The sequence below is a fragment of the Numenius arquata genome, chromosome 1, assembly GCF_964106895.1.
Source record: "Numenius arquata chromosome 1, bNumArq3.hap1.1, whole genome shotgun sequence".
NCBI classification, from domain to species: domain Eukaryota; kingdom Metazoa; phylum Chordata; class Aves; order Charadriiformes; family Scolopacidae; genus Numenius; species Numenius arquata.
Window position 1 is genome coordinate 11,205,047 of NC_133576.1, and position 19,286 is coordinate 11,224,332.

The window sequence follows — 19,286 nt, forward strand, 5'->3', positions numbered from 1 at the left end:
AAGAGCGATTGCTACATCAGCTGTGTAAAATGCAGTGATGCTGATCTGCATGGCTCTGCTGAACTCCAGCCTGCCTCACCTCTGCTGCTTCAGCTGTCTTTGCCATAGACGGACTTCTTGTGTAATTTTAAAGTTACCGAGGTCTTTCATTTAGCTTCTGCCCAAGTATTAGTTAGTGGGGGAAAACAGTTGTATACCAGCAGCCACCACACCATGGTCAGATGAACTTCCACTCTTTCAAACTGTTTGGGCTTAGTGAGTTTCTGTTCTTTCACTTTCAAAGGGTTATGACATTTACTACCCAGATTCCAGTAACGTCACACCGCTATATGCATTTCTTCCATGCTGCTGATTTTGTGGAGTGGCAGTAGCCAGTTTGAAAAATTAGAAATCTAAAAAGAACCATGAGATTTTTCTGCAACCAACAGCAAAAGCAAAGTGTCCACTCTTGGTTAATTCCAGCTGAGTTCAGAGAAAAAAAAAAGTGAACGTCTCCCAAATTTCCTCTGTCCATGCATATCCGGGATTTTGTACCTTCTTTGTAGTCTGCAGATCCTGATTGCCAGCAAATTGACTGCAGAGGAGAGGGAAGGACCACCTGTTGCACTAAATGTTCACAAACCTTGCAAACAAAAATAAACAGTTAAAAAAACCCCAACCCTAACAGCTTGTAACAGCTGCCACATTCCACCCAAGAGAAATCTTAATGCTAATGGAATCCGACAGGATCTACATTAGATATCTACACATATCCAAAAAAAAAAAAAAGTAAAAAGAGAAAGAGAATAAGTCTTTTGGGCTGCTCTGGGTAAGTGGTGTTTTACATATACAAGGTTTTCGTCTTTGTTCTCGCTCCTGTAGTTTACATTCTTTGATACTTTGGAGTAAAACATTTGTTGAGTGCATGAGCTGCATGATAGGCCCAAGGACTAAACTGAGCTCTTTTTGTTTTCCTGGTTGAATATGGGGCACAGTATCCCTGCTGTGCTCCAGCTGCAGAGAAAATTTTGCTGAAGATCCATTTATGAAGTTGGTTAGAAATTTCATATCTTTTAATGTCTCACATACCAGTTTGCCTTTTGTACCAGACTAATGAAAAAACAGGGAAGGTACATGAGGAATACTAGGCAGCTGAGTTGTAGAAAGAAGTCATGGAGTAGCAGCTCGCTGTTTTGTGTAAGAGGGCTCTGATCCCGGGACACATAGCGTTGGTGCAGGAAACGGTTTGGGTTATTTTTGATCATCTTGGGGCACTCAGTGGGGATGCTGACCTCAGAGTCACCATGCTTGTGAGAATGGTGTTTTCCTTCCTATCCACCAACAAGAAGCCTGGGAATTTGTGGATCAAAAGAAATCATGAGCTGAGGATTTCCAGAGTGATCTGGAGACAGTAGAAATGGGAAAGGGATTAAGGAAGAAAATAATCTGAACTAGTTTAGTGTTCTCAGCAACAGCCACAGTATCCCTGGGAGCTCTGAAAGTGACCCTGTGGTCTTGTTGGTAGGCTCAAAGGTTGCTGAAAGTGCTGAGACATTTCCTCTCCTCCAGGCCCAACACTGTTAAACTGCAGTAGCTGGATATGTGGTCAGTGTGATAAGAAGGGATGATAGGAAGTCATCCAAAGGGTAGTAGAAAGGGAACAGCCTTTTTGCACTGTGCTCCAGGCTTCAGGGAGTTGCTTTGCACATTGAACCCATGGCTCTTCTCCATGGACTTCTCATTAGTGTCACATTAGATAGTTTCAAGCTCTTTGAAGTACAATGCTTGCAAGAGCCTGTCTGTTTTCGACAGATCAGGCCCCATCCCATGGTCAAAAACACTTGGTCCATTTGTCTGTCCAGCAAGCTGCCTGTAGCAAGGGACAGTACTTTATGAACTTTTCTCTGTATTGTCTCTGGGGAGAATGTATTAGACTGGAGGGGTTAAACATTGACATTTCCCTGTGGTCAGTGGGTCATTCTCTACACAGACCACAAAGGCTGTGTTTTCTGCTGGCTATACATCACTCCATAGAACAGCAGATATAATTGGTGGAAACATCAGGAAAAAAAAAAAAAGAACAGAAGGAACAAGCAAGAGTGGAAATGGATGGTTTTAGAAGAGATTTGCAAGAAGGGGGAAATGAAAGAGGTAGATTGATATGAACGGTCCAGTCAGCAGCAGCTTTGGAGATGTTGATCTCAACAGCCATGTTGCAGCAGGAAGGGCCCTTCTTCAAGCAGACGGGTGAGGGGAAGGACCTTGTAAAGAAAAGTAGATAAGATCAGAAAATTCAAGTTCACAGATACCTGTAAAAACAACGAGGAACATTTTGACCTGAGACTGTCTCAACTGAAAGTCCAGTGGAGTACTGTAGATTTAGGAACCTCAGATGCATCTGCTCCCACTTTTGCTAGTTGGATGAGCTTGGTTTTGAAGTATCCTTTCTCAAGAACTGTATTCTAGCCTAGCGAGTGAAAACCTCAAAACTGTTTTAATTGTCGCTTGCCTAACATACACCAAAAGGGGCATGGATTGCAACCTAACATGGCACCAGAGAACCAGCATTCCCACGACAGCAGTCTGAGAAGGTCTAACTCTGAAAGGAAGCCACTGCATGGAGGATCTGCATGGAGCATCTGCATGTGGCTGGACCTTGAATTCAGCATGTGGGCTTTTGTAAAAGGCATCTCTTTAAGGAAAGGCAAAGAATCTTATCTAGTCACTTTGGAGCTAGAAGAAATTATAGGAAGCTCATCTTCCTTAGAAATCCTTCTGTTTGTCCTTCAGTCAGACACACTGCCTAGTACCAGCCACAATCTGCACCTGAGGGTGTTCACAGGCACGTTGTATTTTGTTAGAGCTTCAGGACCTATTCCCCAATTCCCCTCTGCTTACACCAACATAAACTATAAGTAATGTCTTTGAGTTTAGTAAAGTTGCCTCCCACTGAAGCTGGCAAATGAAGAAAACCAAGCTCCCTGTTCGAATATCAGAAGAAAACTCAGATCTTCTTCCTGTCTTATTTCATTGTGAGCAAGTCTGTGCAGCAGAGTGGCTTGCGCTGAGCTAGCTGCCAGGCACCACAATTAATTACTACATATTGAGACTGGTTCACCCTGCACCCCTCTGTATGTTGCTCACTGACAGATGTTGACACCTGTCTCTTGATTAATCCAGAATCCTAACACATGAAGAGAACTCCAGCTAAGAGTCACAGAGTCTTATAGAGCTGAATGTCATTAGGGATGATTTTCAGATGTAAGATGAACTTCTCTTCCCCTGAATTCCCTGGGTCTGGAATGAACTCAATGTCTCCAGCTGGATGACACCATTCAGGAGGGCTCAACTCAGGAAAGGATGAAGAAGACACCAAAACCCATCTCAGCACCTACTGAGACTGAACTAAGAGCAGCAGCACTAGTGATTTTCGAAATTGGAGGAAGGAGACACACTTGCTGTTCTGTGAACTAATTTGGGGGTAATTACAGATCATATTTCAGGGCACAAAATAATAGCCCTTGGAAGAACAGAAGGGTTTTTTTCTCCTGTGTGTGGCACTGCATGGTTGGGTAGATACTTACATATCAATAATTAGTGAATTCCTTTCGCAATTTTTTATTTGTGCCAGCATGGAAAATTATATCCAAGGATGCGGCTCTTCTTCCACTTCCATCATCGTCAAAAACCCCTCCAAAACTCTGTTAAAGTCAGTGGAGTGACATCGGCATAAAATCAGTGACTGAGCTTCAGCGTCTGATATTTAATTTTCTGCAGTATGCAATTCCAGTCAATTCCCAGGGATCCCCGAGGGTCCAGCCACATGCCCACTTTGAACGGCTGTCCAGGAAATGCTGGAATGACAGCATCTAGCCAAGTGCCATCTGTTGGCCATTTATCATACTGCTTCAGAGGATGCACAGAGATGTTGAGTGCATGAACCAAGCACAGATGATGTGGCCTAAAAGTCTCTTTAGATGCAAACTTGTGGGTTAGTATCTCATTCAGGGAGAAGGACCCCATAACAGAAGCTTTTCCCTAGGTCCAGTCTCTTCTAGACCCCCAGTGTAGTTTACCTATACTTTCTCAGGACCTCAGAGAAGATGTAGGAGTTTTGGTTAATGGTTCAGCACGACTGGACATAGAAAAAGCTCTTACTGAGATCTGTGAAGCACACGTTGCTTTTTGTTGAAGGATAAAGTCATTAACCATGACTAGGAAAACGAATGCGCTAAGCATAGTGACCCTTATTCAGGCTTATCCGCTCCAACCCTTTGAGGTGGAATAATTTGAGCTAGAGGAAGCAGCTATGTATCACTTTGCTCCTGCATCACTGGGCTCTCGAAGCAGGAGCAAATGTCTCAGCTGTTCTGTACTCTCAGATTAATTCTCAGTCTTGTGGTCATAAAACCCCAGAAGGTTACCTCATATTATCTTGAATCAGCTTGTGTCTATGATACAAGTTTTGGGTGTTGTACTGGTCTCCATGTAACAATCCTCTGGTGGTAGGTTTGTGCTACTCCTTTAGAGGGATGGACCAGTTATTGTTTCAGCCCAAATTGGAAGTCAGTGGGAGACATAAAGGACTCCATATTCAAAATGGATTGGGAGCAATACCTACGGAACCTTTCTATGTCCTACAGAATTTCTATACTGTACAGGCAGATTGTCTAAATTGTTGGCAAACTTCACTGAAAATGTCCTTCAAGCAAGTCCACTGACCAATGATATATTCACCTAGGGTTTTCATAGATGATAAAGACTTCCTGATTGCACAGGGGCTGTAAGTTTCTCATATACCATCAAACAGTTTATGTCTATGCCATTGCAGCACTATGAATTTTCCAGAAATTTTTCCATGTGGCAGGAGGTGAGGCTGGTGGTTCTCCAGGTGGCATCTTCACCCCCAGCCTCTTCTTAACTAGGGCCCTCTTCACTGGGTGTGCAAGCTGCTCCGGGAGACACTCTCTCTCAGAAACATTAGCTCTGAGACTCAGCCTGCATGACTTCAGGGTTATTAAAGAGTTTATGGCACTTACTTGGTATGGAAGAAATTTTAGCTGGGATGATTTAATCACATTTTTAACACAGATTGTTACTTTTTGTCTCCTTAAATTTCCCCATCAGGCAGAGATATCTCTTTCTTTCTTAAAGTGCAGAGAATACATATAAATAACTGTTTCATTCCTTCACCGGGATGCTTGTATTTAGGTGATCAATGAAGACACAGGAAGTATTACAGGAAGTATTAGTTCTCCACCATCTCTGAAATCTACAAAGCTCTTCTTGAGCCATTTAATGAAGTTCTTCAGAATATTTTATTTCTCTGTCCGTCATCTATGTAATATTAGTGCCAATTTGTTAAAAAACAGGTTCAAAACATAAACAAATTGCTTTGCAGAACATATTGTGAGTTATTTTGATGTAATGCAGGTGTGCATTCTGTTGCAAAATAATACTGCTATTTGCAAAATTCCAGCTTAGTCCTACCATATGAGAGCTAGGACCATATACATATATATACATACACCATACCTATGTATTACATACATGAGATATTTTTGTAATGAAATGGCCACCTGACTCAACACACCGTCTTGGACCTTTAAACTGGTGGAACATCACTTCTTTGTTTGTTTCCTTATTTTTTGAGCAAGTCTTCTTCTTCTCCCCTGTAAAGAGAGGTGGTTGTCTCGTGCTCTTTTCTTCAGTTTACTTCAATTGCTTTCTTTGCTAACATATTCCATATGTTTACTATCTCCCCTTTTTTTCCTTCAGTAGCCTAGAGCATTTTCCTCACCAAAAGCTGCACGGTTATTTTCTCAGGAAATATCATTGTTCCAAAAAATATATTATAGGAACAAATAAAACACATTTCCAAAATGGTGCTGCCAAAAAGCAAAGTAAAAAAAAAAAGCTCATTATTTTTGATGACAAGAATATTAAAAGGAAAAAGAATGTGTTGTTTAAAAATAACCAACTCTTCAATAGTAGTGCGGGAGGATATTCAATTAAATGGAATGTAGCTTTCCAGTGACCCCATCTAATCTTGGATTGAAACTATGGGTTGAATTAATTTTTTTCATTTCTATTTTTTCATATATATTTTGTACTCCATTCCCAGCATTGGGGTGGTGTTTGTTACTATTTATATTTTATGCTAAGGGTCCTTTTTTCAGCTGTTTCTAAAACTTTACAAAAATGCCAGATGTTGTGTTGGAGACTCAAAGCCTCAAAACAGGCCATAAATCACAACAAACCATAAAAATATATATATGTGTGTGTATATATGTGTATATAAAAGTCCACTGTCCTCTTCTTTAGCGCTTCCCTTGTTGGCTTTTGTCTTTCCTTCATTTTCCAGTCACAGCAGGTAGAACTGAAATGTCTTACCTGTCTTGTTTACCTTGCAGATTCGGAGCAGAGCACTGGGTCAGACACAGAGGTACTGGCAGAAAGGACATCCTGCTCATTTGGCTCCCATTCTGACCTTACAACTGGTGGCTCAGGCCCTCAGGCGCCTCCACCTTCATCCATGGAAGAGATCCAGGTAGAGCTACAGTGTGCTGACCTCTGGAAAAGATTTCATGACATTGGAACAGAGATGATCATCACGAAAGCAGGCAGGTAAGATATCTCTGGCTTTCTGTCTAGTTGAAAAATGGATCATAACAAAAAAACCCCCCTTTTTGAAGAAAAAAACCTTCATTTTTCTACTTGATAAGCCAAACAAATAAATATGCAGGAAAATTTAAATGGTTGTCAGAGTTTCACAGCTTTATCTCCTACTAGTTTTCTTAAGACAGGTAAAGTTTTTCATATTACTGCTTGAATCAGTGGCTCCAAAGGAGAACTGGCAGCTGCAGGAAACCATTGAGGATAGCCTTTCTTTTGAGCAAATGAATCCGGAAATGATCACTGTGCTGTTGGCGGTATTGAATTTAAGATGAGTTATGAATTTGAGGGTGAGCCATTTGAGTTTCCTTTCAAGTCCCCGTAGCACTTCATGAACCAGTTGATTTAATCTTAAATATAATGAAATTCAAATCCACCTTTGCACCAAACGAATGTCTTCCTGCAGTTCTAAACAGATAAAATGTTAATGACTTCCTGTATAAAAATGTGCAGGCTTAATGTTTCCCTCTGCTATTGCAAGTGATGCCATATCAGCTGAGGTTAGGAAGAGCCAGTAATAAGCCAGATTTTTTTAAAAAGTAACACTTACCCTGCCATTGCTGTCTACTGTTAAAAAATGGCTAGAAGTCTGTTTGCCAAAACACAACTTGAAGCTAGTTGTAAACTTCTAGACCCCTCAAACTATAAGCGATCCCAGATTTTTAGACAGTTTTGCGTTAACGTAACGTTCCTAACTTTCCCCTAATGATGTTTTAATTCCGATTACTGCTGAGAAGGAAGTCAGCACCATGGACAGAGCCGGCCAATGCGAACAAACCACGTGACTGTCCCAGGAGCTGTTCTACCCCTTCTGCAGACAAGCAGAAAGGCTTTCCCCCCAAGTTTTGGGGAAAAACCACAGTGTTCTATTTTTTATAATTTTGTTTCATCTCTGTGCTCTCAGAATTTGCCAGAGAAGCTAGACTTGCTTTTTTGTGTTCTTACGAAGTGTTCAATATTGCTCTGTAGCCCCAGGAAGTTCAGATAATTTGAGGAAAGTAATATCAGAGAAATAACCCAGATAATCCCTGAAGATTAGCAGAACCAGATTAGCTGCTGGTTCTGGATATAGAAGCTCATTGGCACATGATGCATCTTGCATCAGTACAGAGTGGGTTACTGTTTTTGCCCTCCTGCCTTTAATGGAAAAGGCAAAGAAACTGAAGTCAGACTTGCTATTATGCAACACTTTTTCTCTAGAGAAGTCAAAACAGGTGCAAAGAAAATTATTATTATTCTCATAGGGGGTGACATTGAGACCTAAACAGATTAAGTGATCTGTCCAGCATCATTGAATGTGACACCAGCAGAACCATGTTTCTTGCTTCTGACTTCATTGTCCTGGTGCCTGGGTGCTCTCTTAGAAAATTAAAATGTATTGTTATGTGTTAGATTAGCTATAATTAATTTTCTTATGATATGTGGAGCAGATAGACTTAACAGCAGCATCAATATCTTCAAGCCCACCAACACCAGTGCACACTAAAATATCCAGAGTTTAGGGGTATGAAGATGATCTCAGCAGTTCACACTTTTCTAAATGAAGTATCTGACCTTTCTGGAATCTTAAAAAGCCGTACCCTGGTTACAGTTTTACTTTCAAAAAAAGTCACCAAAAATTTGCAACATCAATGCCAGAGCAATTTTGCAAATTGTTCAACACAACTTCTCACAAAAGCCTTGACGGCATTGGCAGGGGTCTTGGAGCATGAAGGTTTCATGGAAAAAACACGCAGTAAAATATTCTGGGGAGATACAGCATAATGAAATGAAAATACTTTGGATCAGGTGATCAGGTCAAAAAATGAAAAATTTCTATTTGGTCAAACTGATGCACACATACAAAGAAGATTCTGTAGTTCCTTGGAAGCTTTTAGGAATTACAATATTGAATACATTGCCATTTAAAAAAACCCACACATTTTAAAAAAAAATTGTCATCTTCTGTCTTCAAGCTATAAACTCATATTTGTTGCTTCGAGCTGTCTGAAGTATGTATTTTGACACTTTTGATAAAAAACTATTGTTCTGACATTTATGAATTGAAATCTTCCACGTCAGCAATTGGTCATGGAACTTGCCATTCACGTTGCCATTCTGACAAACACAGCTTCCCACATTGCACATCATCATAGCAAAAAATAGATACATATCCCTAATTACAGAGTAGTAACAGGAAGCTGATGAAGAATTATTGTGAGATGTACGTATTTCCTTCCATGATGCAGCTGAACTACAATTCCAGTGAAGCACCATGCCAGGAAAACTGACCCCCACTTAGTGAAGAAGCATCTCAAAACAAAACATTCAGATTCACTTCCCCAACTTGGTTTTTCTCTTTGCTTCAACCTGGCCCCAAATAAAAAAATTAATTTGGTTTTCTTAGGTTTTTGCTCAAAGATTTTAGTTTTCATGGTTTGGAGAAGTCATTATGCTCTGGGAGAACCGTGATTGGTCTGCGTTTTCTGATGAAATCTCTCTTTCCCTGTTTAGCCAGCTGTCAGAGGTGTTTAACAGCACATGTTAAGAAACAGATAACCTGACTTTATTTTAAGTAGTCCAAACCAATATGTATTTTGATAATCTTTAGTAGTGAGTAGATATAGGGAAACCTGTAAGGACTGTAAGGGATATTTCTCTTTCCAAGACTTTTTTTCTGTAACACCATTAATAACATTCTCAAGTGCCTTTGCAAGCTCCAGTCTTGATAATTTTTCCACTTACAGAAGACCAAGTATCACAATACAGGGTCATAACTTACTGTGCAAATCATATATTCTTTACAATCCTAAGTAATAGTCTTTCTCCCTGAAAGGAGATGCTTATCATTACTTGAGTCCTGATGGCTCATCACTAACTGCCCACAGAAAATCAATATAGCTACTAAATATGTCTATTTTTTCAGCTTGATGAATTTCTTCTCCAGTAGTGATAGTAACAATACTGGAGGGGATTTTTTTTGTTGCTCACTACATTTGTAGGTTAACCATTGCAAAGCATAATGGTTAGTTATGTTAAAGTTAGTTAAAGAAGTTGGACAGTTTCTTTAGGTAGTACATCTGTTTTTTGGCAATGGTCCTTATAGATTTGATAAAATTAACAAATTAAATGTTTAACCTGTTAAACGTTTTTCTTTCAGAGAGGATGCGTCTGTGATGGGTGAGAGCTGAGTCTAGCAGTCATGTTTCTCCATAGGGAATGCATGATAAATGATGCATCCCATACATTATATTGTATGATTTCTGGCAAAAAGAGCAGAATTTATGTTGTTTCCTGAGGATTTCCTATTACTTATTGAAATTGTGAGAGATGCACAGTGTCATTTGCAACCTTTTCCTTCTCCAGGGGCAATTTTGCTCTTCTTGTTGTTTTGCCTTTGGAAACCCTGTTTGAGTCCTGTAAGGCTTTTTTGTTTTGAAAGCTCTTATAATTATGGACTCAGATGCCTATAACTACAGCTGCTCCTTAATTTTCTATGACTTGTAAGGCACTGCTTAGTTCCTGCCTGACCCCACAATCTCTTTTTACTCTTACTTGGTAATGCTAGTTTCTAACCTACATTCTCATTTCAAACATATTTCTGGTGCTATATCCTGCCTATGTCAGGCCTACTACACTTTTTAACCTTCAGACTCCCATTCCCACTCACATTTAATTCTGCTTTGTTTTTGCTTTTCTTGGTGCTGTATTTATAGATGTTTTCTTTTGTCTGTTTCTATAAACCAACTTCAGTCCTCTTAGAACTTTTCCTTTCTTCCTTTCCATCAGAATGCTGTTTTTCAGAATTTAATAAGATACTTATAACAAGAGTCCTTTGTTCTTTGCATAAAAGATGCAAATGGATTTGTCAGCTGCAATGCATTCAAATCTACAATATCTTTTATCTCCTCTTTGTTTGAAATTCAGCCTTAGACTCCATACAAAATAAAATAAATTCAACTTAAACCCCAGGTCATACTGATCTAAGCAACTAGTCCTAAAACCATATTTAGCTCTTTTTCTCTATTCTCCTTTACCAATGGTGATCACACATGTACCCTGGCAACATCAGCAGAGGAATCTGAATCCCTCCCCACACCCCTACGATCCCTAGCTCAAGGCTATGATCACCTGTGCTGCAGGTGTAACTCTTAGTTAACTAAACTACTGCATAGAGGTTCTGCCCAAAGGAAAAAACAATGTGCACAGGGGAGACAATATACAGAGTGCTTGGAGTCCTGCTCTGGAAGGGAAGTGCTGCCTACTGTTTATGGAGGTTGTTATACGAGTTTGACCATGTACACAAGCGCAGCCAGGAGGTATTTCTGGGGACCCAGATTCTGCTTCTCACAGAGACAGCATTTCTTCTCAGCAATGAAGGAAATGATCTCATCTGTTATACCAGTTATCATATCTGTACTGTGGGATGGCTCAAACTTGGGTGCTGAGGCAGTGCTTAGTAATACGTGTGGAAAAACCCAGCAGCAAGTGGAACAGATGACCTTGTCCTCTCCTGACTCCTCTGTGACTCCTGATAGATTAAATTATATTTTGTCTGGAGTTTCTTTGCCTCCCTGAAACTATGAGTCTGAGTCATTTGAAACGTGTACTTAGGTCTGTTTACATTACCAAAGTTTTTTTTTAATTTCCAGTGGAAGGAAGGAAGGGCCCCACAGTGCTCTTCAGTTGGAGGCAGCAGCAGGGATTTTGGGGCGAAGTTCTGTTGATGCTGAAGGGGCACATGGAGAGGACGTAGAGTGAGGGCTGGCAGGCTACAGCTACCAAACTGCTCCCCAGAGGTCCTGGCCCAGTGGGACAGATAAGCTTTCTCCAGCTCCCAGCTCTTCAGCTCCCTTTGGGAGCTACTGAGAAGATCTGCTGGGCTCCCTCTCCCTCATAAATAATGAATCGTTTTGCTCCCAAACCCTGCCCTCAGCCTTTTCTCTCAACACACACATCTCTACATAATCCCATGCTGCAGAGGAAAACAGGAAGGCATCCCTCATTTGCCTTGCCTTGCCTTGCCTTCTCTCACTCCTCACAGGTTTGTTTTTATAAAGAAATACACATTTGGCACCAGTCTTAAAGGCAAGGAAATATGAGGTATAAAACAGCAATGTTAACTTCAGGCTGCCCTGTAAACTCATGCACGTTGTAAACACCGTGCACACTTAATCTGCAAACCTAAATCAGATCATTTTGCAGCATTTCTCAAACAGATTTGTTTATGACTGGGAAGTGTCTTGTCTCTCTGTTACTGTGAACAGACAAATTGTCTTTTGCTACAACTGCAGAGCACATCCCTTTATTTTAGCATTTGCGTTTAGCAGACATCACCCTTCAGCAAATTTAATGTAATTTAAGTTTTTATTTACACACTGTATAAATCATTACACTAAACAGTCATGAAAACTATATGGTAAATTTTGCCAGTCCTTGTAAGCTCTCATCTGACTTGTGGTCATTAAGCTGTCTGTACAGGAGTATTTCCAATATCTGAAGAGCTTCAAGGAATTGCATTTGTGTTTTGAGACAGTCTGCCAGGTACCTTTTAACTTCTTATCCCCTAATGAGGAATTGCCCTCTCTAAAACTAAACTGTGAAACAGAGAATGAATTTACATTGGAAGGGATCTTTGGAGGTCATCTGGCCCATGCCTCCACTCAGAGCAGGACAACTTTGAAGGCAGATCCAACTTGACACAAGCTTCGCATGTGCTGGCTCAAGGGGAAGGAGTAAGAATTGGCACCTTGAGACTCCTAAGGGTTAGAAGCTGAAGCTTTATGCTATTGGGAAAAAAAAAAAGTCCAGTTTGAGGGTATACCTGTGATCCTCCTTCTTCGAACAGTTTTCACAAGGGAAAAGTGAGCTATATTTTTGTATTACATGAAAAATTTAAAAAATTTTAAAAAATGCTGGCTACCACAATCCACCTACTTCTTTCTATTGCTGAAAGTTCCCAGACATGGTTCTTATCGGTACACTACTGTGCTGGTAAATACTATTTTAATCAAGTTTTATAGATCTATATATAATTCTTTTTTTTTTTTTTTTCACATTAGGAGTTTCATAAACTTCATTCTTATTATGGAAGGAGCCAGGAATTGAGTCGACTGAGGCACATGTTTGTTACAAAAATGCTTATTAAAACACTTCTAAGCAGTCTTAAAATAATTATAATAACTTATTTCATATCACATCGTATTTCCCCTAAAAGGGTACTGTGTGTAAGTGCACAGTCTGAGTTGAGGAAGACTGCTTTCCTGCTGAGTGGTAAAGCTGACATATGAATAACGATCATCCCAAACTGCAGCTGATATAAAACTTCCTCCTAAAATATATCAGATGTCATCACGTGTTCCCTATGAAAACAGACGGCTTTCATGTCTGTAGCTGTTGACTATAAAGGTAGCTGATATCTTTCTAGATGAAAGGCTCTTGACTGTTTATTAATACAGCCATATTCAAATGGCTTGAGTTCCTTCCAGACCTTTCAGCCTCCTGTTTTCTAGAGGGTTGGTGCCTCTTGGGGAGCAAAGGGCCAGCCAAGAGGAAACAAAGAGCACAAGGATTTAGCCAGGATTACACTGGGTACTTCCCTAAGTCACCACTGTTTTCCCCTGCCTTTTCCATTTTCCCCTTTTCACGCAGTGGTGCTGCTGGAGACCTGCTATGACAGTTCCAGGCCACATCCTTATGGCGAAGAAACCCGAGTTACTTTTACACCCACAGAAAAAGAAAAACAGCAATAATTTACAAAACTTTAAAAGTACACTTAAACCTTAGAGAAAGCAGTGGGATCAGATGAGCTCTCTCCGATCATTTTAGAGATTAGCCTCTAAGCCTGTTGAATGGTCTGCGGTAATCTTTTACAACGTATTTCATAAGCAAACAACCCCACAGGCTATACTGCAACTTTACACAGGGCTGCAGATTTGGAGAGAGCTTCTTGGAACACACAGCATTCAGTTTCCCCGATACAGTGCACAGACTAAGACCCAAAGAGACTTGGATTTAATCCTGGGTTTCTCATCAACCCTCTGAAACATGGCCATACCTCTTAAGCTGCTCCCAAGCCACCTCTCTCCAATTAAGGAGAGCTGGATTGTAAAATGCCACATCCTGTACCCATTTGGCTTGGCAGATTTAATGAGCCATTGTGGTAAAAACAAGGTAATGCCCTCAAGCCACTGAAGACTAATCCATTTTCCCTTCTCCCCCTCAAATCATTCAACTAGCAAATTCACACCATCAGCTGCACAAATCTGCTCTCTCCTTGAAGGTTTTCTGCAGACAGTTATTCTGACAGTTTTATGTCTCTCGTAACTCTGGTTAGCTGTGCTCTGGCGGCTGTGGGGTGCTGCTCTCCCCGCCCCCCTTTTCCCCTGATAAATAAATGCCCTTTTCCAAGGCAGTTTCAGTTACTAATAGGTCAGAACTTTCCTTCTCAATGGCCTGAAATGGAAGAGCTGTGGGTAGGGTGAAGGCTGAGCACCAACCTCCTTCCCACCCTCTTCTGCAAGAAGATATATATGGGAAAGAATGAAATAGCTTCTCATGTTCTCATCCCTTCAGTGCAAATTTTGAGAGACATATTTGGAGATGTTAACGTAAACTTTCCTGTTTTCTTCCTTCTCCAGGCTGTGTCCACTGGTAATACTTTGAGAAACAGAAATCTTGGGAGGAGATGAAAATCTTCTCTGACATTTCACTATTCCTCATTAAATAGAAAGGAAAGCATCACAATGACATCTGTAGATGACCCCTAGAAACAGTGGATAAACATTTCTTGTACACTTTTCCACGACTTTGGCATTGTGATTTTAAATGGTTTTTAATTCTCCTTTAATATCCTTCTTCCATACAAAATACCCTCACTCCATAAGGACTCATCTAATTATCAGAGGAACAGAATGTAGTTTCATATCAGCATCCAGTACTTTCAGAATTTCTCCTACCAAAGCTCTGTATCTTCTGGGCAGAAGTCATGCAATTGATGCTGTAGGACCTCAGCTCAGGTTTTCTCTGATAAGGGCTGAGAAGCCACTCAAGTAGAGCTCAGGTTTGAGTTAACAGTCAGTGAAACAATGCAGGATTTCTTTCAGTGCTCTGCTGCTCATTTCCTTTTGCACTTCACCCAGTTCTGCTCTTCAGATTTTATGAAGACATTGAAATACTGCATTAGTTGCAAATATAATATGGCATAAACAATTCACTCAGCATGCTGTTTGAGGGAAGTGTAGAGTGGCAATTGGACTACTGGCAACTGGAAGTTTTTTTAAAAAGAAGAAATTACATTGTAGCCACACTAACGCTGGCATGTTTTGACGTTAAAATTGTTCTGAGCTGTTCTCTTCTGAAATAATTGTCTAGCTGCAAACAATCCACAACAGTAACTAGTGTACAGCAGAGCTAAGCTTGTGCTCAGACAAGAACGGGTGGGAATTGATTCTTGCTGGTGTAGAGTTTCATAACTTACCTATCAATCAGGAGAAAATGCTTAAGACAGGTCGGGATCATATGTCACAGAAAAGACAATGCTTACTAAAAAGACTGCACAAAATACTACGTAGACTTCAAGGAAACCATGGTGTTAATGCTAGTGTTTCTGTTAAATGTGAAATATATGCCTAATAAGCTGGGTAATTTGAGGGACATTCTTTCTTATATAACTATAAACATCAGAGCAAGAGGATATTTCAGGATAATGGATTTGCTTTAAACATTACTCCAGTACTATCAAACTCTATGCTGAAATGTGGTTTTCTCAAAAAAGAGAACTAAAGTGATCCTGCATTTAATGTGATATGAGAGAATAATTCTAGAAGGATAGCCAATGGAAAAAACAGCAGGAAGAAGGTACACTGCCTATCTGTGTACTGAAATGCCTACAGAGGACAATTTGTGTGAAGCATAAGAGACTACTAGGAGCCGGGAAGAGACAGAGTGCTTGACTAGAAGTGCTTTATCATTTCCCACAGGTAGCAGGTTATCCTGCTACCCCTTTTCTTAAGTGGAAAACAATTCAAGATTCAAACCACAGCCTTTTTATTCACACCAAGCCCAGAGGAGTCATACCAAGAACTGGGCTGTGTAAAGCAGTGTGCTTCTGGTGTTGGAGAGGGGTCTAAGGAGCCCCTTCATCTACCCTATTCACCATTTTCTTCGTTATTCATACTCTTCCTAGGAGAATGTTTCCAGCCATGAGAGTGAAAATTACAGGCTTGGATCCACACCAGCAGTATTATATTGCCATGGACATTGTGCCTGTGGATAACAAGAGATACAGGTAAGCTTTTTAGGTGCAGAGTTAGGAACATTGTGATAACCTAGTGTCAATGAAAGCCTAGGAAAGACACGTGCCATTATACAACATTGCAAAGGTATGCTGGAGGAGACCATGTTGATTTACACCAACATAGTTGATTTGACCAGAATCATGAGACACAAAACCAGAGGTTTAATAAACTGTCTTGCACTTTTGGATTGAAATTCTTCTTTTTCCAAATAGCAGTTTTTAATTGGGGAGATCCCTAGCATGTATTTCACAATCTACATAATTAGCAGTGACTATCCGAGGCAACTGATAACTGGAGTTATCAACAGGGAGGCTGGAGCCTCTAAAACTACTTGTTGTGATTTAGGCTGAATTGGCCCATTATGGGTGACAGATGCTCTCCCCCCACCTCTCATTCCAGGGAGAGGAGGAGGAAGGGTAAAGAGATTTACAAGTTTAGAAGGAACTAAACTACTTTAATGAAATATTAATAATAAAATTAAAAGGAAATAGTGAAATAGATACAATATATACAAAACTGTATCAAGCTCCAGGATGATGTCACCAGCAGGCACTGGGAAAGTCCCAGACTGGACTCAGTGATGGATGGGAACAGGATTCCAGCTTTGGACTCAGGAAAACACAGATCAGGATCAAAGGCAGATGAACAGACAGGGTCCTCTTTGGACATCAGCCATTGAAGAGAGAGGGGCTGACCCTTTGATCCCTCGGCTTTTATACTGAACATGGGGCAGATGGAATGGAATACCATCAGTATTCAGTTGGTCAGTTTAGGGTCACCTGTCCTGTCCACTCCTCCCCACAGGTGCAACCCTTCTTATGCTTTTCCATTTCCAACCCTCTGGTGGGGCAAATAACAAAGTTAGGTGACCTTGGTTCTTATAGCAATAAGTATAAGCAAGAGCCTCTCTGCATACCATTCCTTGGCATGAACTATAAACACAGGCCTTATCACTCTGAGAATGAACAGTTTTCTGCACAATATGCTGTTAATTTCGGAGAGTTAGAAGAGGCCTAGCTAAGAAGTAAAATTACTGAGCAGAAAGTTGTTTCTGTTTTACCTCAAACCAGGACACTACTTCAGTAAGAAAGGAATGGGCAAGTGGCAGCTCAGGTCTGATCTGAACTGAATCGGGTGATTTTTGTTTTAGAAGTGTTCACTGTCCAGCACAGCAGCCACAGGCAATATGGGCCCTGACCTACTGTATGGAGACATTGAGAAACCCTTTGGTGAATCTCCACCACTGAGCTGAAAGACAGGAAGAAGGGATGTCTCTGGTATTAATGGGCTCCAAATCCTAAAAAGTACTCTGGAAAACTGATGGTCCCCTGCATCCCAGAAAACTGTCCAGACAGAGGTGATTTATCTCTACTCATTAAAAGACCTCTGAGAGCAAGTCTTTTCCCCAAATAGTCTTGATTGCACCACATTTCAAGTATTCAAGAACTGATCCTCTGCTTCAAATGCTAAATATTACATTATTGCTCTCAGATTGTGTGGAATGTTTCTCAGGAAAATGCTTTTCCTGGGAAGCATCAAGATAGTTTATGATACTCAGCTAGACGTTTTGCCCCTTTCTTTGAGTGTAGTTCTGACAGCTTTAACATCAAAAATAATTGTATTGTCTTTGTTTCTGTCCCTTGTTAACTTGTGCAGCCACATAGTCATGAAAGGGACAGATTTCTTTTTTTTTTTTTTTTTTTTGCATTTCTTTTGAAAATGAGTCGCTCTTGGTAGGTAAGGACTGAAACAGCTTAGCAGAGCTGAGTAGAGATGCAAAGAAGGGCAGCACAGGACAGAACTCTGAGGTGTTACGAAGACCTGAGGCTGAAGGAGCCACAGGACAGAAAGAAAAATAGTGTCTAGGCAAAGCTGTAGTAGAGAAATTTATGACATATATAGGATGGCTAGATCAGCATTACAAAAGACCAGGAACCCCAAAATTATTTTTTCCTCTAATCCCAACATGTGTAATACTATATGGAATTTCCTATTTCACAACATTTCAAACCAGAATTCTGTTTTAGCAATTGTTCTAGTGGTATCCATTGGATTTTGCCCTTTCTGAATGAAGACACATGGGTTTTGCACAGTCTGGCATTGCAGCCAGTGCAGATTTCTAGAAATTACAGGGCATTTATTAAAATTTTCAGAGAGGGCTTTGTTTACCCATATTTTCTAGCCTCTTACTCTGGCTCAGAGAGAGTTAAGGAGTTGAGAAGGCACATGTGGCACAGTTTTACAGGGAAAATAACTGCAAAGGTGGTTTTAATAAGGAATCAGGTCTGAACAAGTGGCTCAGGGGTAATCTGGCTTTCATTTAGAAGGTAGGAGGTTGCAATAAAGCACATTCTCCCCTGACTGCAAATGAGAGCTTGGGGTGCATGCGGTAGGGTAGCAGGGAGGGGGACCTCTGGAAATCGTTCCTTCAGTGAGTGACTTTCCTTAGCCACCTCCCCTTCCTCTTTCAGGTATGTGTATCACAGCTCCAAGTGGATGGTGGCTGGCAATGCTGACTCCCCAGTGCCTCCGAGGGTTTACATCCACCCTGACTCGCTGGCTTCTGGAGACACCTGGATGAGGCAGGTGGTCAGTTTTGACAAGCTCAAGCTGACCAACAACGAGCTTGATGATCAAGGCCATGTAAGTTAGAAGCTAATCATGGTGCCTACTGCTCCAGCCTCACTGCTCTCAGACTTAAAGGGGGGATTGCTGCTGCTCCGGTGCTCCTGTGTCCTGCTGGGCATGTGTGCTTGTAGCCACTCTCTAGAGTTATGGAAGTTTTTTCCCTACTTCAGTCCTTTTCTTTAAAATGTTTTCTGACCCTATAAAGCAATAAAGTCCCTTTCTCCCCATACGTAGCACAAACTTAATCTCATACGTGCTTGTAAGAAAAGGGTAATGTTCTTCAAGCTAGCCCTTACTTCATGCCTGCTTCCTTTTACGTCTGGATATAGTGTAGAATGTTTTTTGGAGGGGGAAAAATATTTTCCTTCTCTTTTTGTTTTCCCTTCAGATAATCTTACATTCAATGCATAAGTACCAGCCCCGTGTTCATGTCATCCGCAAGGATTTCAGCAGTGATCTTTCTCCTACAAAGCCAGTTCCTTCAGGAGATGGGGTGAAAACCTTCAACTTCCCTGAGACTGTCTTCACCACTGTGACAGCCTACCAAAATCAACAGGTAAAGCTGTGTGCCTTCAGGCTCCTTTTATGTTGGGTGTTCTTAAAAGTGTCAGTGTGCTCTTTGTGTTTGAGACATTAGCTTCTTTAAGAAACGTAGCTCAAGAAGATTGTATACTTTACAGCCTGACTTTTTTTTTTTTTCTGCACAAAAAAAATCCCAGCAGCTGG

At 40.7% G+C, this 19,286-nt stretch overlaps 1 protein-coding gene across 1 annotated transcript in view; it reads left to right on the forward strand.

Moving 5' to 3' along the window:
- TBX15 (T-box transcription factor 15) overlaps positions 1-19,286 on the forward strand; it is a 101,611-nt gene that overhangs the window by 52,754 nt on the left and 29,571 nt on the right. The window contains exons 2-5 of the mRNA XM_074147844.1: positions 6,393-6,606; positions 15,821-15,922; positions 18,404-18,575; positions 18,949-19,116. Coding sequence (XP_074003945.1) covers positions 6,393-6,606; positions 15,821-15,922; positions 18,404-18,575; positions 18,949-19,116 — 656 coding nt within the window. The remainder of the gene's footprint in view (positions 1-6,392; positions 6,607-15,820; positions 15,923-18,403; positions 18,576-18,948; positions 19,117-19,286) is intronic.